Source organism: Mchenga conophoros, linkage group LG16 (assembly GCF_057382185.1).
Source record: "Mchenga conophoros isolate Kocher_MC1m ecotype Shallow Benthic linkage group LG16, M_conophoros_male_GT1.1, whole genome shotgun sequence".
NCBI classification, from domain to species: domain Eukaryota; kingdom Metazoa; phylum Chordata; class Actinopteri; order Cichliformes; family Cichlidae; genus Mchenga; species Mchenga conophoros.
In genome coordinates, this window is record NC_140541.1 from 35,613,846 (window position 1) to 35,635,458 (window position 21,613).

Sequence of the window (21,613 nt, forward strand, 5' to 3'; positions counted from 1 at the left end):
TCTGTAAGTTTTATATTTTTGTAGTATCTTCATTTTTGCAGTTTATAGATGATCCCTGCACACTCATCTCACAGCCAGCTACAGTCAGAGATCAGTATGAAATGTCCAGCTCATTTTGAAAATAGCTGTTACTCACTCTGTTGCTGGAAAAAAAAAAGTCAACAGCTCTCAGCATCCAAAGAGTCGCAGATGTACTCAACCTGCAGTTATTTATTTTAGTCTGTGAGAAGAGTTGAAGTATCAAAATAACAGCTAAGATAGCGAGGTAATTCGGTCTGTCCTGCCTGTGCACAGATTAGCAAGCACATATACACCTTCAGTCCGAATGCATGTTGCCCAGTTGCACCAACAGGTTGTGTGGGCTTTACCTGTATGTCGTGTATGCCGTGCATGAAGCATGGCGATCTGGAAACTTTGGTAATCAACAAATTTAACAACAAAACAAATATTCAAAATAAAGTTTGAGGATCATGCACATTAAGGAATTTTCCCAGAAGAAAATGCAAAGAAGGTGGGCGTGGTCTGAAAATATCAGAGAAACCAGGAAAAACACGAGTGTTGATAATTATGATGTTCAGGGTTAGAAAAAATGTGTTTAAAGGTTTGTGAAAAGAGTGCATGTCTTACAACTTTATGTGCCAGTATTGCCCACATACTGCACACTGAAATCATTGTGCATACGTCCAAGGTCACAACTGAACTCCTGTGAATTACAATGTAAGTGAAGAATGTCTGCTAAATAAATGAAATTAACACCCACATTGTCATAATGGGGGCTGACAACAAGTGTCAATTCTCCAGTTAAATGGGCTGGCAAGAGCTGTACTTTAAATTGATTTGTTATAATATAAACAAATGGAGATGCCTGGGCCTGGGCCATCTGGTGCTTGTGAGGGAAGTGAACATGCAGTAATTTAATGATCTGGGGGGAAAAAAGAAAAAAAAAAAGCATTTTGTATGCAGAAATTTAATACACTACAACGCAGTTTACTCCAGATTAGTGCACATGAAATGAGTTTAGTAAAATGTGTTGCAGGAAAAGAGAGCAAAAACAACGGAAGACCACTGTCTGCAGAAGAAAATGACTTTAAAAAAGCTAGATTTGTTTTCTGTTTTGTTTGCATCAGTATATAATGTTACTCCTTACAATTGGTAATATGACAGCTTTATATACTAACACTTTTTTTAAATGACAACTTAATTTGGAAACACTGAGAATAAAGGGAAGAAATGATTTTCCATTAGGACATGCCTCTAGTGCAGCCTGTAAATTGTCTGCCTGTGTGTGTCTAGTGTGTGTGTGTGTGTGTGTGTCACAATGAAAGAGAGTTATTAAAGACCTAATTTTAACAAGACAGCCGAATGTTTCTCTTGTTTACCTGCCACTGAAGCCTTTCTTTCTACTAGCTTGCAATTAATTGGAATGTCATGCCTATTGTATAAAGATCCGTCAAAACTCATTAACTGAGGGTGAGCAGACAATAATGTATCTCGATCTCATCTTATTCCTGCACAGCTACCAACAGTAGGTGGATGCACATAGGACATTTGGTCCAACTGTACCACAATTACCATGTGCTTTAAAGTTTTACCTTGCAGGGGGAGTGCAACAGCAGTTTCCTGCTTTCCTGATTCAGTTCTGAATTACTCATTACGAACAAAGCATATGCTGTATTGCCGCCTGCCTCGCAATAAAGTCAGAATAATCTACACTGGCAAACATTCCCATTCAAAATTTTTATTTATCTGCACGAAGACAAACAAATAATAAATAATTTTTTTTTTTTTTTTTTTACTTTTAACTGATACAAAGTTGTTCCAAAAACATTTTTATGAGCTGACAGATAAGTGCAATAATGTTACAGAAATGCTAAAATTATGCGGCAATAAAGTATAGTCAATTTCTACTCCACAAAGAAAACATCCTTGCAGGATGATGTTGCTTGGATCCAGGGACGAGAAAGAGACAGCTAGTCCAGTAGTTCATGAATTTCAAAAAGCTTACTCGACCTTTAACAGTTTAATCACAGTTCTGCACTATCTGCAGAATATATTTAAACTGCAAGCACTAAAATCACATGCATAAAACTGCTAATTATATTCTCAACAGAAAAGCATTTTGTCCAAAAAGAAAAGCAACAGAAAAAAAGGATTTAGTGTACACTTGTTCTGCCCAGTTCCATTTTCATACTTTTATAGTTGGACCCTGATATAATAGCTGTGCATGACTAACTGTTAAAAATAATTCTTATTTATCTCATATCTGAAACAAGCATCCACCACTGGGAGAGGAAAAATATGATGCAAAATAGAAAAAAGGATTCACTATAACCCTGTTTAGAGCACAGTTAGCATAGCAAAGGGTCAGCTGATTTTGATGTTTTGGTGCTCAGATACCTGTAGTAATAGCAGTAGTAGTAAGTACTAGTAGAGTTGCTTTAACTTTTTGACTCATTGACTGTTTCTGACCTGAAATTTCTGATGATCTCCTGCTAGTACTCTGCAGGCTTTTGCAAACCATTCATAGGCAGCAGTCTTACCTGGGAGGCAGCGAAGGATCTGTAGCTGACAGCAAGGATGCCATCAGACCACTCGTGAGAGACAGGGTCAAACTGGCCGTACAGCTGGCCCATGGTAATGGATTTGGGATTGATTACTGTGATCTGTACCTGGTTCTCATCCATCAGACCCTGATATAACAACACAAAAAAGCCATGTGTGCAAAGAGATATTCTTACTGGGAAAAACAAAAGGTGTCCAGACAAATACAAATCAGACAAACGTGAGCCACATGATTATACATAAGATGACTGCACTCCGTAGTTGAGGCAAAAACAGACTAAATGTGTTTCTATGACACTCATTTGACCAACCTGTCTTTGCCTTGACACATAAATTGCTTACAAAATTACTGCCAGTATGACAGGATTCGTGCTAACTGAAGAAGAGAAGCAAAACCTGCTTCAAATGGCACTTCAGATAGGATGTCAGTTTGAGTTAAAAACTGCTGGAGGAAAAAAACAAAAAACAAAAATGGAGCGTGAGGGGAGGGAGGCTGGACATGATCAGTGGATGTGCAGCGACAAGGATGACGATGATAAATGTGGCATTCCCAGGCGCTCCATCAGCAAGCCTTCATCTGTCTCCTTGGTGGGATGCCTCTCAGCCCTCTCAGCCATGTAAATACAACAAGCCAGTTCTGGTCCTTTCTGGGAGATCGATAACTACTAAACAAAGACTACAGCTCTGACAAAGTGGATGGATGTGTTTACTTGGGACAATCATGTAGCTCAGATAAGCCTTGAATATTGCATGTAAGACATATTTTTACTTGACACAAAGGGCTAGGTTTTGTTTTTTTCTTTCACAGATTAAATTTATGTATTAAGGACTCAGGTAGCACTATTAAAAACTACTAACTCTGCTTTGTCAGCCACTTAAAAATAAGCTTTGTTTTCCGTTTCTTTCAGAACATGATATGTGAACATATTAAATGCCATTCAACCTAAGGCCAAGTGCCACTTTTAACCACTTATGCTGTTGTTGCCATTATCATGACTCTTATTCAACCACTCAAACCACCCCGTTAAGTCCAAGTGTCAATAGAGTGCAAATAGAGCTGGGACTTTCTATTTTACAATCCACTGGTTAGATTTTTAGATTTAAAACAACATCTCACCTTCTTAAAAACGTCATGAAGGGCAGCTGCCAGCACACGGTAAGCACTGGTCTTTCCACCAAACGGTTCACCCACTAACATGAAGCCATGTCTCACTATCATCATCTCAAAGATTTGCAGGATTTTCTCAGCAAAGAATTCTGTGACTTGAAGGTTCATTTGCCGGCAGTTATCCTCAATGGCCTCCAGTAGAACATTGTAGTCACGTTTTGGGAGTTTGACTCCCGGAAAGAGGTCAGAGGTGATACCCTGATATGAAAAATGAGAATTGGTAGAGAATACTGGAGTGGAATGATGGAACATACTGTATATACAGGGAGTGCAGAATTATTAGGCAAATGAGTATTTTGTCCACATCATCCTCTTCATGCATGTTGTCTTACTCCAAGCTGTATAGGCTCGAAAGCCTACTACCAATTAAGCATATTAGGTGATGTGCATCTCTGTAATGAGAAGGGGTGTGGTCTAATGACATCAACACCCTATATCAGGTGTGCATAATTATTAGGCAACTTCCTTTCCTTTGGCAAAATGGGTCAAAAGAAGGACTTGACAGGCTCAGAAAAGTCAAAAATAGTGAGATATCTTGCAGAGGGATGCAGCAGTCTCAAAATAGCAAAGCTTCTGAAGCGTGATCATCGACCAATCAAGCGTTTCATTCAAAATAGTCAACAGGGTCGCAAGAAGCGTGTGGAAAAACCAAGGCGCAAAATAACTGCCTATGAACTGAGAAAAGTCAAGCGTGCAGCTGCCAAGATGCCACTTGCCACCAGTTTGGCCATATTTCAGAGCTGCAACATCACTGGAGTGCCCAAAAGCACAAGGTGTGCAATACTCAGAGACATGGCCAAGGTAAGAAAGGCTGAAAGACGACCACCACTGAACAAGACACACAAGCTGAAACGTCAAGACTGGGCCAAGAAATATCTCAAGACTGGTTTTTCTAAGGTTTTATGGACTGATGAAATGAGAGTGAGTCTTGATGGGCCAGATGGATGGGCCCGTGGCTGGATTGGTAAAGGGCAGAGAGCTCCAGTCCGACTCAGACGCCAGCAAGGTGGAGGTGGAGTACTGGTTTGGGCTGGTATCATCAAAGATGAGCTTGTGGGGCCTTTTCGGGTTGAGGATGGAGTCAAGCTCAACTCCCAGTCCTACTGCCAGTTTCTGGAAGACACCTTCTTCAATCAGTGGTACAGGAAGAAGTCTGCATCCTTCAAGAAAAACGTGATTTTCATGCAGGACAATGCTCCATCACACGCGTCCAAGTACTCCACAGCGTGGCTGGCAAGAAAGGGTATAAAAGAAGAAAAAATGACATGGCCACCTTGTTCACCTGATCTGAACCCCATTGAGAACCTGTGGTCCATCATCAAATGTGAGATTTACAAGGAGGGAAAACAGTACACCTCTCTGAACAGTGTCTGGGAGGCTGTGGTTGCTGCTGCACGCAATGTTGATGGTGAACAGATCAAAACACTGACAGAATCCATGGATGGCAGGCTTTTGAGTGTCCTTGCAAAGAAAGGTGGCTATATTGGTCGCTGATTTGTTTTTGTTTTGTTTTTGAATGTCAGAAATGTATATTTGTGAATGTGGAGATGTTACTGGTAAAAATAAATAATTGAAATGGGTATATATTTGTTTTTTGTTAAGTTGCCTAATAATTATGCACAGTAATAGTCAGCTGCACACACAGATATCCCCCTAAAATAGCTAAAACTAAAAACAAACTAAAAACTACTTCCAAAAACATTCAGCTTTGATATTAATGAGTTTTTTGGGTTCATTGAGAACATGGTTGTTGTTCAATAATAAAATTATTCCTCAAAAATACAATTTGCCTAATAATTCTGCACTCCCTGTACAGATCCTTACATACTAACCACAACATACAACGGCAACACACATTGACTTTGATGTTTGGACTGAGGACAAATGATAGACACATAAATATTCGTTCACTCATGCAAACACACGTATAACCCAGTCAGATGTTCTGACTGGTGCTTAAATTGTCCTTGTGCATCATGGGTTCAAATGAACTGACTGGAATTAACTTGAGCTGACATCAGTTGATGTGAACGACTCCATTTATCAAGTCGAGCAGAGCTCCACACACCTCAAATAGCTGCAGATCGTGGTCCAGGAATTTGGGCAGATTGACATCAATAATGGATCTCAGCAACAGGGTGTCTTCATTCTCCTCTGGAAAGGTGAGCTGTGGTAAAACAAACAACTCTGAGGTGAAGAGAAGAGAATCAGACAAGGCACCATTCTGAGCATAAATGTAAAGAGCTAAACACCACAACAGTGGAAAAGGATGAAGATATGTAATGCATAGAAAAACAATATTTGCCATATTTGCCAAAAATAGAAATCAGCAGCTGTTGCTAGGGAACTCACAAAACACATTTCCATATGAAAAAACAAAACAAAAAAACCTAAATTTTAAAAGACAGGCTTAATTTTTCTGCTATGCTTGTACAGAACCCGATGATAAAATTCTCAGTATGCATAAGGTCACTATGACTCACATCCCTCTCTTTCACAAATTACAGTACTCTGCAAAACAGTTTGTCATGTTGTTTTTCTGAAATGCACCGATATGAGCCAGTCCTCAGACTCTTGTGTTTAAAAGATTGCTCCTGGGGAAAAATAGATTAAAAAATAATACCCCAGAAACACCAACTTATAACCCAACCTGACTTAAAACTTACTTCTGGTGCATTAAAAATGTAAGTAAATCTCTTTTAGGGTGAAGCAATTCCTTACACTCAGCTATGTGAGTGGTTGCCTTTTAAGTTGCTCAGCACCACTTTTATCAGGAAAGACTGAGCAAGAGCTGAGAAATGTTGCACACCCCAATTATGCTTTCCTTACTTTTGGGTCCTTTAGTTCAACCACTGCAGTCTAGCAGTTTAACAGCTGACAGTGAAATCTGGTTATTTTTTGGAGCTCAATTAACAGATGTCCCCTAAACACTGTTGCCTTGAGAATAGGGCAGTTTTGAGGATACACACACTGAACATGTGTGCTGCTCCTAATAAAAAGCACACAGAAGTGAGCTTGAGGAACAGAGCTAACGTTGCCTGCTTACATTCAAACCATTTTGCTCTCTGCTGCTCGAAGCTCGTCCCGGATCGGTGATCCCTCCCCTGCCCCTCTAATTAAGAACACAGTCTCCCTTCATATGAGCGTGAATCTGTTTTCACGTACCTTAAGGTTTCCAGCAGCAGTTAGCACAGACTTGACAGCTCTCATACCATAGTCATAGTGGTGCTGTGAGGAGAGCTGCTCAGAGCAGAGTCGATAAGTAGCCACTATTTTCACTGACAAGGGTCGCGCACTAACAAAACCACATGAGTAGAGGACAATCTCTGCAATCATTGCGTAGTCTGGTACCATCATGGCGACAGTCCTGAACAGAGCCTGGTATGAAACCAAAAAAATTAGTTAAAGATGTACTAAATGAAAACATGATTTAAGGCTCAAAAGATTCTGAGCTGAAGTAGTAGAAGAGAGAAACATAAAACAATCGAATCTAATTTGAGCTAATTTTAGAAGACAGCACCATTTCCTAAATTACCAGAAAAAAAAGAATCAGATTTTGAACAATTAAAACAGGAACAGTGACAAGACCTGATACTGTACCTTAAGGTTGTCTGGTAGCTCAGACCGTCCAGCATAGCCAGGATTCATAGTGATGAACACAGCGCAAGAGGGATCCAGTTTAAGCTCAGTCCCTTCAAACATCAACATCTCGGTGTGGGCAGCAATTCCTGGGGGCACGAGTGCAGTTAGAAACAATATAGTCAGCTACAAATGGATTTTTGATTCAATCCAACTGCTGATTTAGGGAATTTCCTAACAGCACATTTCCATAAGTGGCACATATAAACATGAATTGATATACCGGTACTAACATTTGCGGCAGCAGGCTAAGAAACTCAATAATCTGTCAACTTAGCACGATTCCAGTAATAAAAGTTAACAATACTGACTTCGACTGGCACTAAGGTGCCAGTGGGGGCGACGGGGGAGGACAACTTGGAAACAGATAGGGATAGCAGTATGCTATAACAGTAGCTTTTAGGCACGAACAGAACAGCACAGCTCTGTTGGCCTTAGTTGCATCTCTGCACGTACAGTAGTTGACAAAAAAGAGAGAGAAACCAGTTTATTTAGATAGACTATGCTGTATACTCTAATGTGTAATAAATAAATGGTAAAAGGTAAAACAGGTAAAAGTTATAATTTGGTTCTTTAGAATTTTAGGTTTGTTTAGCTGGTTTTATGTGTGTGAAATGGTTAATGGCAACAGCAGGCTAATAACATTACAGATTATCCAACTTAAAGTTATAGCATCTGTGTAAAAAAAATAAAAAAATAAAAAATACTCCCATGGTTTAAAACAAATCCTGCGTAGGCCAGACAAGTTCAAGGGAATTTTATTTGGTCCAAAATCTGACATAATAGGAAACAACGAAAAGCTCTATGTTTATGTACGACTGTTAAAACAAGCATCTTAACATCTGTTAATTAACCAAAACCTACTAACATTTAATTTTTTTCTGGGAGAAATTCTGGGCATCGCCAGTGTTAGTGTGCTTTGTAGAAAAGCCTGCTTTTTCACTGCTGAGATTATGTCAAATTTGTTTCAGGTGTGCTACCAACTTTCTTAAAGATCAAAGGGAGAGAAAGGCACAAACACAAACCTCTCTGTATTGTGAGAATCTGTTGCGCCACCACAGAGAGCACCTCCAAGTCAATGCGGTTAAACTCATCAAAGCAGGCCCAAGCTCCACAGGACAAGAGGCCCTGATCGCGCGCGCGCGCGCACACACACACACACACACACACACACACACACACACACACACACACACACACACACACACACACACACACACACACACACACACACACACACTTAAATAAATAAGCATTACTTCTTATCCAAACTATTTTTTGGATCAGCGTGGAAAAAAATGTGTGTAAGGAGTTATATTATTCTGATCATTTCTAATTACATGACACTGATCCGCCGCAGAGGCGCTGTGGGTCACTGAGGCGGCCTTGCTGGCCTATTAGTGTGGTGCTATTGTTATAAGGATAAATATTCACAATATTTACATCAGAAAATTATGGCGGGCGCAGTCTTCATATATTTGTATACCACAAACAAATGCACCACTGTGCCACATTTTATTTTTCAGAACAGGCTGTGAAGAGGCTGACATTTAAAGGGCTGTGTGCCATGTGGGGAAGGGGAAACACTGTAAGAATGAAACCTTACCCCTGTGTCTTCTTCTATTATCTACATCTTTGAAGTGCTAATAGTTACACCAGTGGGACATTCCAAGGTAGATGTGTGTGTTCTGCCGCACTTCCATCCAAAGAAGACGGAAACAGCATGTATGAATATGTTCCTTTGATGAGCTATGTGAAGTAAAACATCTTTTCGAGTGCCACGTTTCACTTACGTCTAAAACTCTGTAGCCTATGTCTGCTGGGACTGACTCACATTAACACAATTTACTCACTTTGAAGAATTTGCCCAAAGCAATGTAGTCCAGACCATCAGAGCAGTTGAAGACCACACATTGCTTGGCCACAGCTTTGGCCAAGTCTTTGGTTGTCTCTGTTTTTCCTGTGCCAGCTGGGCCTTCAGGAGCACCTCCCAGATGAAGGTGGAGTGCTCCAAACAGCGTGCTGAAAAAGGAAAAATGACCAGTAAGTAAAATGAATTTATTGTTCTCAGGTAAATGAAAATATAACTTTGAATGTTTGATGGCTTACAAGCTTTTTAATCTGAAATCTAGAGATTAAAGTTTCAGTGAGGTACATCACACTTTCTATATGTGTATGTATATTTATTTTCCAAAATCATTGATTGATCACCATTTATGTTTTGAAGGAGTGTGCACAGCTTTTATGGTATTTTAACATTACTGCAACAATATGAACTCTTTTTCCAACTGTTTTGGACACTGCCACAGACGACAGCAACAAGCTTTCTGAAAAACGTTGCTTCACCTGTGGACTTACAGCACAGAACCTTTAACATTAATGTCAAATACTCTTTAACGTTCTTCCTGTCAGGGAGAATAAGGCTGTAATAATTTGCAAGAAACTTCACTACAAAAAAATTAAACTGCAGCAACTTCTTGGTCCTCTTGGACCCTTTCCTGTTTAAAGTACTTTTTCTTTTACTAGTAAGCATTGAGCTATGTGTAGCGTATCCTAGACAGACAACTCGCTCTTGGCTTTCCAGATGCAAATGTTTACACTATGTAGCCTCTACACTGAATTTCCCTCACCCTTCTCTGCATAGCTGAAGGGTAACAAAAACTGAAAGTGAAAGTGAAAGCCTTGTTTGGTTCTTGTTATACCTGTAACATTATATCACCTTAAGATGATAGGAAAAGTCTAAAAAATGTATCTTTGTGTTAAAAGTAATAAGACAGGAGACTAACTAACAGTGTAGTTAACTGTTGAGTATGTTACTGCAGTAGCTTTACCGGTAGCAGCGGTCTGTGAGTGGTGTAATGACCAGACGTGGAGTGTTGCCCAGGTATTCGTAGCCATATGGCAAACCAGCATTGATCATCTTGGTTTGGAGATGGTTTTCCTGCAAAGCGTGTGATGCAGAGTCTGAAGTAAATGACTGCAATGGTATTATGAGTTGCCATGAATGCCCAGTATCCCCAATCACTCCTTTCACATACCACCCAGTAATAGCGCAGTTGGCTAAGCCACTCAAAGTCGTTCTCATCACTTATCCCCTTTTGCACCAGTGTGGCTAACACATCCCTGGCGTGGACATCCAGCACGACAAGGGCTCCGAGGGTGACCCGGTTCTGCTTGGACAGTTTTCCACGCACAAGACCCACAATGTCATCAATCTGTTTGTTGTTTTGCTCCAGGTAAGCATCAAGAGCCTAAGGGAGAAACGTCATTAAACAGAAAGAAGAGGAAGACAGAGTTCATCACGACAGAAAGATAACAGCATCAAGTTCAATCTTTGAAATTACTAATAAAAAAAAAAAAAAAGTCCACAATCAAGAGATTGCATTTTTCTTAGTGCTCTAATTGGCTGGCTATGTCCTTAATCCTGTGAAATAAATTGTAAAGAATTTCTGACGGATATTAAAAAAAATATTTATTCTGTGAGATGTTTCCATCCAGCAGCTGGTTACAACAGCAATCTGGTGATATTGTTAGCAATCAACTTTTTAGCCCATATTCAGGATATACTGTATATGACATATATATATAAAAATAGATATATATTGAGCTGATTACCTTCTGTCCTGTTTTGATAGCTTTGTGGATATGCTTCGTCCAGTAGACTTGTGAAACACACAATACAGTCTGGCCTGGCCAAGCACGCACCCAGTTTATCCTCAGCTCATTGGGGTATGCCTCGATAGCCTCCCCTATTACCTGCAATTGACCACAATAGCAGCAAATCACTCAAACAACTGTGTATCATGATGGTTTGGCTGCACCCTTAGGCTTTGGTGCAACCTGGAACATACGCGGTCAACTGTGGCTGGAAACAGAAATAACACATAAGAGCAAATTCTCAATCCTACTACTTTTATAAAGCAATCTAAAAACAGCATCTGAGGTATGAAATATGTTGTTTTCAAACGTTTCTCTATGCTATAAATGAATTAATCTTTAAAAATAGTTCAATAAAAATCCACACAACACCTTATGCAGGGAGGCAGTCATGCCACTCTCCAGTTCTAAAAGCCATTTCTCCACCTGTCCCCTGGCTTTGGAGGTGGAAATAACATCCAGGAGCTGCACCATTTCACCCTCACTGCTCTTCATGTGGGTGATATCCAGCACATCAGTGAACAACACACTAGCAATGCCTTCAAAGCACTTCTTCAGATGGGGCTGCACCCTTGTGGAAAGGAATGCAAGAAAAGCGAATCACTCAAAGTTACAGTTCAAGTTCCACAGGCCTGTAAATCTGATCAAATGGCCAAAATATATGCAAACTTACACTGTCCCTCACTTTAACACACAGTATCAAGCTTGCACACAGCCATATATACAATTGTCTGTTAGCCTGTTAGCTTTGTGAAGCTTAATTTGGATTGAAATGAATCCACTTTAGACAAAACTACAGCTTTGTCTGCGAGCTGCTGATGCCCCTCTTTTACTGCACTGTCAGTGAGACAAGCAGTAAATTGTCTGTGTGTCTGGATCAATATCACCCAGACAATTTCAATATCGTTATGTGCGAAATTCCCCATGTGGAGAGTTTGAAAACTTCTGATTTTGCTGTATTCAAAAAGACATACGTAATAAATCTTCTCTCCCGCTTTCATCGGAGGAAATTGAGCAAACTGATTCAAAGCAACAAAAAAATGGATTATTATTTGAACAGTGTAATTTTCTACTAATAGAAACTTTTGCAAACAGAATCATTTCAAAGAATATTGAAACAAAATTGTACAAAGGGGGTTTTATTTGATGCTTATGTCCCCAGCAATGAGGGTGATTTATTGGTCTGCATTTATACTGGCTGAGCTCTCATTTGTTGTACTGAATAATAAAACTTGGATTTGTCAATTACAGAAGAGTTTAAAAATGGAAATTCTTAAAAAGAAAAAGAGAGCACACATGAAAAAAGATAAATGCACTCAAGTCTCAATACTTTCAGTGTTCTTCAGTTTGCCACAAGACACCAGCTGCTACATGATTTTCTATCCATAGGTAGGCAAAAAAGCATTTTTTTTTAAGGTCTTAATAGTATCAGGTTACTTTCCAAAGGTACACAAGTGTATGATTATGACTTCTTTGAGTATTAAATCACTGAATTTAGTTAGTTGGAGAATTTTCATACACTTGGACCTATAAAACCTCAAAGAGATAACTCTCAGTCAAGCATCCTAATTTAACGCTTCATGTCCTGTGGTTTGCTATGTTGTAAATGCCACATTTGTCTGTGGTATTTGCTAAACAGTCCCTGAATTTAAAGTATGCATTTTTCTCAGGACATTACATTCAGTGACAAGTAATGCAAATTTCCCCCAACATTAATTACCCCTCTGTGGCCTACACAAACCCACCATCCACATCAGTGCTGCAGAAATCCCTTCTTTACAGAAGAGCTGATGACTGTGTATCTGTACAGATGTACTGTTAAGTCCCAGCAGTCAGAGAGCGAATTGAGGGAGAGCAGAATGAAAATGAAATGAGAAAAAGAAATAACAGGAGGAGAGTAAGAGGCTTGAACATCTTGCCTCAAATCACATTTATTATTAACTGAACGCCCAGGGTGAAATGAGACAAGTGTTGGTTATCAGTGAGGATTTCTGGGTAACCACTATGGAGGTAAAGTAGCTGCTGTAAGCACAAGAAAACAAAGGGCTGTTATGATTAATTTATAACTAGCCCCCAATCATAGTCTTCCATTTCCTTTTCTGCATTTCTTCTTTCACTTCATTAATCTCAGTTTCAAATCTTTTTACTGGAAAATGTTCTGAGACCTTTTTATATACTATACATTGTAGTACAAAGTAGAGATGGACCGATCCGATATTACGTATAGGTATCGGTCCGATACGGACCTAAATTACTGGATCGGATATCGGTGAGAAATAAAAAATGTAATCGATCCATTAAATATCAAAAAAGCACCTCACAAAACTTGCGACATGGCGTAACTCTGCTTATAACCGAGCAGTATGTACCACGTGATAGAGCGGCTGTGTGTATTTGTAGCCTCCCAGCATTTCATCTCCGAGGAAGTTATCCCAGAGAGAAGTAAAGCAAGTGTGTAAGTTCATCTCTGAATGTTTGTAAAAAATTCCCATGTTAAGCTTAACAACCGATATATGGAGCGACTGCCTCTTCTCTCTCCCTCCCTCTCCTGCTGCTACTTCAATCGTGAAACTGCTTAATGATCCGCTGATCGGCTTTTCTGTCGCGAGTCCTTCTCTCTTCTTTGTTTTTGGCCCACTTTGCACCAGAAAGAGGAAACCAGCGGCTGAACAACAGCAGCACGTTTAAGCTTGATAAGCTGTTGTTAGAATTTATTTAATATTACTTTCTACTCCAGGATCTTTTTCTACGCAGCTGACGGCTGGTAACTGTGCAGGGGCGGATCTAGCAAAGTTTAGCCAGGGGGACCGATAGGGCATTAACAGGGAAAAGGGGGCACAAAGACATACTTTTCTTTCTTATTCTCATTTAAAATATCTAGCTTTTAATTATTTAATAATTATCTGAATCTTACACCCAAAGTTTTAATCTCATGTAAAATGTATAGAAGTCCATTACTGTATATAGTAACTATTAAGTCTAATATACCCTAGTAAGCTATAGTACTTTTTCCTTTGGGAAGGTACCATCTGTGCAGTCTGCAATTCTGTTGAAGAAAGATGTTGAATCTATTTAATTATTCTTGAAAAATAATTTATTTCTGTGCATTTTTTTTTCACCCTGCATTAAATTAAAGTTGATTACATCGATTAAGCATCATGAGGTGGAGGGTGGGGGGTGGTTCCCTATTTTCTTTTGCTGGGAGTTTGCAACCCTATTAGTTAGGTTGCTTAATATTTCTCCTAAGTACTCTTTAAAATACCAGAATAGGGAGGATGGTGTAGGTCTAAGTTTATTAGATTGATCAGTGTTGCTGAACTATGAAATATTTTGGGTGCAGTTGTGTTTTTTTTTACATACAGGTATAACAGAATAGCTTTAGTGTTGTTTATTTAAACTTGAGTATGAACTTATACAAAATGCAGCAAGATATTTAAAAAACTGTTTTATTGATTAAAAAACACTATATATCAGATTCATATCGGTATCGGCAGATATCCAAATTTATGATATCGGTATCGGACATAAAAAAGTGGTATCGTGCCATCTCTAGTACAAAGCTAGTTTTGATGGGGGGTTTTCTCTTTAAGGGTTGTCGATAACATCCATAGCTAATTGATTAAAATTATTATTACTGTTGTTATGATAAAAAATAAATCTAACTGTGTGCACACTTATAGTTCTTTACCTTGTAGGATCTTTGGTCTCAGAGAGGATTTCCAGCAGCTCCTCGTTTGAGAGGAAGAAGAACCGTGGAAAGTAGAGACGTTTCTTCTCCAAGTAGTTATTAAGACCTTTGAGGATCATTTCCAGAAACTCATTGGACATTTGCAGTCTTTCCAGGATCTTGTCGATGGCTATCACAGCCAACACGTGCTTGTTCTGCATTGAAGAGAATCACCTTTAATGCTTTGTCCACTGTCAATGCGGGAAATTTGATCTTCATTGTCAACTCACTTCAGCACATTTAAAAAACTAGTTAGTACAAAACGTTTGAAATGGATTATTCTAAGTTCTAAGTTTATGTTCTTTTGGGTGGTAAACAGGCAACTACACACTTCAGTTTCACAGGTGTGTTACCAAAATGTTTTTTTTTATGTTGGCTTATTTGTAACATAAAGCTTTCCACTGGGTTAGCTATTAATACTAGAATACAAACGTTATATCACATTAGCTTCCCAGATAGCCACAATCTTGTACAGCACCATGACTTAGTTCAATGAGAAGTAGCACTAGTCTTAGTCATAGTCAGATAAATGTCTGATAAAGCTCTAGTTAAAAGGAAATACCATACAGAGTCCTGTGATAATACTAGTCCTGGATGAATCAGCACTTGTTTCTTTTTCACATCTTTCCTGCATCCAAGTTGGTGAGGCTGCACTGACAATTATACATAAGAGTTTGAAAACATCCTGGATGCAAATTCAGGACTCAGCTCATATCAATACACAGCACTGAGACCCACTGACAGAGAGAGCAAATTCAAATCCATCAGAAGAGCAAAATTCTGAGGGATAATGAGACAAATAACATGCACGGCAGCATTTGGTGAGGAACAATGTGCTATTTTACAACTGGCTCAACAGTGTGTCAGCCTGGAAACAGAAATGTTGAGTATACAGCTATTAACCAAAAATGTCAGAAAATTAGTGTAAAACACAGCCTGAAGTCTAGCCCAGTTGGCTTTGAGTGGCAGGCTGTGCACCCTGGACAGCTTAAAGCACAACATAAATACCAGAATTACAAATGAATGAAGTTACCATGTTGGAAAAGTGAGAAAAATGCAAAAGTGACCACTCCGATGACTAAATAATAGTGATCGGAGTGAGTTGATTTATTTATAAAACATTAACATTCAGGAGAAATTCACATTCCTTTTAGGTTTGTGCTTTGCATAAGTGTTGTCAATGCTGCTCTGAAGGTGACACTAAAACACTGCAATTTCTTCCTTTAACAAAATCCACTTTATGCTCCACACTGAGGTCCACCTGTCACACAGAGTCTAGAGAAAAATCTATGGTGGGAGAGAGCAATAGAGATTTCACCTGAGGCATGTCTAGCACCTTTGAAATATTTCAGCTCTCGTATCATCTCATCTGTACACTAATTCAATATCCTCTGGAGCTGTCACCCCCAGGAAGCGTCTAAATAAAAAGTCTGTCTAATTTCCAAGGTTGGACAGTGAACCTCTAACCCGCTCACATGAAGATTTTGGCAGTTCTGAAATGAAGTCTGATATCATCTTCTAGGAATGAAATAACAGACAGGAAGGAGCAGAGCCAGTGTGGAGTCAACATGAAAAAACATGGATGAACATTTGGTCTAATGGTTACAACACATAATCACAATGCCCGCGGTCTGATTCCTGGTCAGATGACCCGTGTTTGTGTCTCCTTAGATTGTGAATTTTTCAAAATTGTGCAAAATTTCATAAACATGGAGTAAGAGAAGAACAAGGCATTTCTCCCGATTGCTGGTCATGTACAAGAAGAAACAGGCACCAAAAGAAAACAAATCTGGTAAGGGGCTCCATACAGTAATGCACATGAAAAATCTATCAGGTAAAACAAGGAAGCATCAAGGCTATCTAGTATATATACTGGCTGGATAACTTGATCAAAGGTTTGACACAGAGACGTCTGGAAGCCAAACAAATGTTGGATGTAGAAGAAAGAAAAAGCCAAAACGATTACTGATTATACCTTGAAGGTAAAAATGGTGCAGACACGGTATCACCTTATGCTGATTTGCAATGATTTAGTCATCCTTAACACGTGGTTGCTCTTGACTTTGTAAAATGTGCTAAGTATAGGCAGTTTTCCCAAGGTTTTGTTTCCTACAAATATAGTGAAAGTAACATTTAAACAATGAGAGGTTTAAACTGTTCTAGATCGTGTTTTTTCCTTTCTTAAATCAGGCCAAAAGATACAATTTTAAAATACAGTAACCGAGAAATGAAAGCCTAAATCAGACGTTCAAGCTCAATTGCAAAGACAAGGCACATTTGATTGCATTTCTGTCAGCATGTAATTATTCTGACAAAGTGTTCCTGATTGATGAACTATGAATCTTCACATTTGTGATTTTGGTCCATTCTTTAGGAGTACATTGTAATAACAGGTCTATTTTTATATTTTATGTTGAAATGCTAATATTGCTTTATGGAGGTACTGTGAGGTAATGTAGATTCCTATGCACCCACAAAGGGTGGGAAGTGTTCCCAGCTGATATAGCAGGTCTTAAAAAAATAACACACATCCAGGACAAAAATTGTGTTGTCCTTTATTACACAATATGAGTGTGAACTAGTCTTTGGCTAGTTTACTAGCTCATTCTCAGGTTTATTAGAGGTATATCTATATATGTGGTTATATTAATAAACACTATGCCAGTCGTCTTCTCTTTGTGCTCATAGGTAAGCTGTTTCTCTCCTTCTTCACTCACTCAAAGGAACTTGGGTGTGGTGCGCTGCATAGTTAAAAGGAAGCAGGTTCATAGAAATAAATCTTTTAAATTGATTTACCCTGTTTGTACTTTCAACTGAGCATGCAATAGTAAAGTAAGTGACACACTAATACAAGCAGCAAATAAAAAAAATAAAAAAAGACCAGGAAAATTAAGTGAAGATGGTGATGCTGTAAGGTGCTAGAAGATGAGTGGATCTTGAGCAACTCCCAGTGGCTGATGTGATGACAACAACCTGGGCAAAGACGTCCTGATGTGGACAGAGGATCTGACTTTGCTCACACTCGTGTCATAGCATGTAGTTGAGATGATTCTAATTTCATGCATCACTGATCAGTCTTATTGACAAAGAGAAGGGATGTACTGTTTGTCAGATTTTGATGCAGTACAAGATCATGCCAAGGAGGTATTTTTCTGTAACTGGCCCTCGTGTGGTGGTGAATTAAAATGAGCTTTAAGCAATGAACAAAATTTGAGAACAAAAAGCAGAAAAACATAATTTTTATGGCCATAATTACAATTTTGTCGGGGAACTCTCTTGTTTGAAATGATTTATGACCCCAGTTACAATGAAGTTGGGACACTGTTAAATTATAAACGAGAACGCAATGACTCGAAATAAATACGTATTTTATACACAAGAGAAGATAGAAACATATCAAATGTTTAGACTGACAAAATTTGTTATGTTTTCAGTCTTGCACTGTGAAAAAAAAACGTGTGTTTATGAGATTTGCATTGAATCATTGCATTTTTTTTTTATTTACATTACACACAGCATCGCAGCTTGCCTGGATTTGGGGTTGTATTACAGCAGCAGAGGACAGTTACAGATTTTGAGCTCATCACTCATCACTTTTTCCCTTTGTCATTACTGGTAGCGCTATACATTCACATTTATAAAAAGTTAGAGGAATTCCCTATCAAAACCCTATCAAAAAAATTTTTTTTTTTAAATAATTTAATTTTAGGGATCTGTTTAAGATCATTTTCTGGTGCCACGCTGAACTACTTTCTCTTTGGTTCAATGCACTAATATATATACAATATCCCCCATGCAAAATATTATAATACTATGCCATACCAATTTTTTTCCCCAACCTCATACTCTATATATTGACGATACATCTCTTCCACTGCTTCCAAATAGTTTGATTTTTGTTTGACAAACTTACAATGAACCAAATCTGGCAAGAAGTCAAGTTGTTGAGCGCAGATTGTTTTACTGTGGTGTATGTGTGGCATGATACAACGCAACGATGAACGCTCTCCTTCCAACATAACGCTTCAGGACACTGCAGAAAGGTCAATTTAGAGCATAGGTTTACTTTGGAGTATGATTTCGCGGTGCAGAACTGAATCTGATACACCGCACTCAGGCTCGGTAACTGAAAGCTGTTGAAAACTGCTCGGTGGAAGCTGGAGGCCCAGCTCTAATGATCCTTTAAATAAAATCTGGCTAAATTTGATACTGAAGTTGATGGCTGCTCTCTGGACGAATTTAAGGTCTACAGCCAAATTCCAGACACACAGTCCAAGTGGTCAGAACAGGATTTCTAAATATATCTAAAAATATCCACCACACTGAAAGCAATCTGGATGGTCTTGAAAACATGACCTTGAATAGAAAAACACTGAAATCTATTGAGGTAAAATTTCTGATTTTTAATGAACCAATCCCCAAACTTTTTGATCACGCCTTCATAATCTATCCTTTTCTCTCACTCCAACAAATCTTTCTATTTACAGAATTTTCTATTAAATTTTTAATCCTTATATTGATACAACATTTTGGCCATATGTTACTTTAATAAAAGAAAAAAGTACATATAGCCTTTAGAAACTGAGCTCCATTATACAGGAAAAAAATTAAGTTTAAACTGTACTGCTTTAGTATTTATGCTGGCATGCTCAATAACACAGTGTAACATATCAAAGCAGCTTAGAGTGTACACATGAGCGTCTTTGTGTGCAGGCTGCCCATCCCTCGGTGACCTCATTTTCTTTGTGGTTCCATACACCCCTGCCCCTTCCAGACAAAATCCATAATTTTTATTTGATGGTGCAGTCAGGCTGGGCTTTCGGAGGACACTGCCTGAAATTGATGTGTCTCATTTCAGGTCTACTGAGGACGCCAATTACCCTTTGGAAACTCTTTGAGGATGCTCTTGCAACACTCACTTTCTATCCCCGCTCAGTTGTTTTTGCCTCGTTCTCCATCCGCTTCGGACTGATTCACTCTTATCGCATTCCCTCTGTCTGAATGCTCCCTTCTGCTTTGGCTGTATCGGTGTATTTGGCTGACATTGTTCTTTTCCTACATATTCTCACAATCTCTCAGTGTGCGTTTATGTTTATGTGTCTGCACGCTGACCCACCTGCTCAGGTTAATGCGCTGAATTTAATCTGATTACAGTAGAACACTTGAAATTTTAAGGTGTATGCTGTCTAGTAATAAATACATGTCCTGAGTTGGATGCGCTATAGCTATATTTGCATTTCAAACCACAGAACAAGTACAAATACACAGGTCTTTTTTTTTTTTTGCTTTTCAAAGGCAATAGTGTTAGATCAAAAACACTCACCAGTGAAACCTGTTTCATGATGTCTCTCCATGTTTTATCAACAGTTGTGAATCGGCGTCCCTCTTCAGGCATCTGAACCATGATGTCTGGGGAGCTGAATATGGGCTCCAGGTACAGCCAAGTAGACTGCACCTTTAACCACTCGTCCAGAACTTCTTGGAGAAGCAGCAACTTGCCCTCCCATTCCCTAATGATAAAAATTATAATAACATTACTTACTGATGTGTAGTCATTTTGCAGTTAAAATGTTGCACTCAGATGCAGAGGGTCAGATTCAAGCTTTGGAAAAGACAAACTGATTCCTTTACATGCTATTATTCTTTTTTGTTTTGTTTTGCAATCTTTGCTATATAATATTTCATTGTTCACAAAAATAAAAAAGGTTGGTGCATTTAAAAAAAAAATTCCAACTGATTTTTAAAGTTTTTGTTTTCAATGATTACATATAATATTTGTCATCTTCATCCTGATCACAGTTATTTAAAAAAGAAAAAAAAAACACGACCAGGCCTAAACTAAGACCACACATGTGCTTTCCATGTCTTTGATGAAAACTCACACAACATCCATAAGACATTTTCTATAGCTGCTTATTATACTTGTACAATGACATGCAATGTTTCCCTATAAAACTGTTTCAGTTCATCATTTCAGACCTTTTACCTCTCTGTAGAGGTTAAAAAAATGATTCAAGCTCTTCTGATCTCAGCAGGGATTGTTGTGGGTACTTTAATCCACATGTGGCATCTGTTTAAATGTGAAGTCCTTCTGGAGAGAACTCATTAGCTCACTATCACCACAGCATCTATGAATAAGCCGTACATCTCTGGGCTTCTTTGTTGGTGTTTTGGGCAGCACAGATGCTCACAGAAACAGTCAATTTTGGCAGCTAAATTATGCAACAAGTTCACATTAGCAGTAAGGGCGGTGGGGCACAGATGTCTGTTTGCCACACAATCTCAGCCGAGCCCTGCAGCAATCAATACATAGACTGCCAACAGATTGCAGCTAAATAGTGAGTGTATGGAATTTTCCCCTTAATAACATTACACCAAACGTATTTTCCAAGCAAGCAAAGTAAAATTACTCAAAAGCAATTCCTCTTGACTCTCACCGTATTTCCACTTCAAAAGGTTTAATGAAGGGTGAGCCTTTCATGGTTTGTGTCTTCACAATGTGATCATCTAACAGCATCTGCACTTCTTCCACCGATGACAGGATTGAGGTGCCCGTCTCTCGGTAGCTAAGGAGATTAAACTCCATGTGATCCCACTCACTGGCCATTTTCTCCATGGCCTTCTCCAGTGAGTACTCCTTGCTGGCTGCTTCACTGATGCCTTCGAAGCTGCTCAAGTGCTGTTCCAGGTGCATTGATAGGAAGTTAGACACAGACACCTGATCATCAGCTGGCTCCAGGTAGATGCCAGCCAAGTCCGACATGGCATCCCAGTGACGTTTACGCAGGCCGGGATTACACAGTACCTATGAAAAAGTACATCCAGTCCAAATTACTTCCAAAATTTCAAATGATATTGTA

The 21,613-nt window shown here is 38.9% G+C and overlaps 1 protein-coding gene across 3 annotated transcripts in view; it reads right to left on the reverse strand.

The window, feature by feature from the left end:
- The window catches only part of dnah7 (dynein, axonemal, heavy chain 7), an 85,140-nt gene that overhangs the window by 53,502 nt on the left and 10,025 nt on the right, over positions 1-21,613 (reverse strand). For all 3 annotated transcript variants that reach the window (XR_014888986.1, XM_085249785.1, XM_085249784.1), the window contains exons 18-31: positions 21,191-21,558; positions 20,077-20,263; positions 14,715-14,908; positions 11,399-11,597; positions 10,985-11,125; positions 10,408-10,620; positions 10,201-10,310; positions 9,223-9,391; positions 8,395-8,497; positions 7,331-7,458; positions 6,896-7,108; positions 5,799-5,897; positions 3,680-3,928; positions 2,541-2,690 (exon numbers count right to left, since the gene is read on the reverse strand). Coding sequence is in view for 2 of the 3 variants with exons in the window: in XM_085249785.1 (XP_085105911.1) it covers positions 2,541-2,690; positions 3,680-3,928; positions 5,799-5,897; positions 6,896-7,108; positions 7,331-7,458; positions 8,395-8,497; positions 9,223-9,391; positions 10,201-10,310; positions 10,408-10,620; positions 10,985-11,125; positions 11,399-11,597; positions 14,715-14,908; positions 20,077-20,263; positions 21,191-21,558 (2,523 nt within the window). In the remaining variant the exon portion in view is untranslated. The remainder of the gene's footprint in view (positions 1-2,540; positions 2,691-3,679; positions 3,929-5,798; positions 5,898-6,895; positions 7,109-7,330; positions 7,459-8,394; positions 8,498-9,222; positions 9,392-10,200; positions 10,311-10,407; positions 10,621-10,984; positions 11,126-11,398; positions 11,598-14,714; positions 14,909-20,076; positions 20,264-21,190; positions 21,559-21,613) is intronic.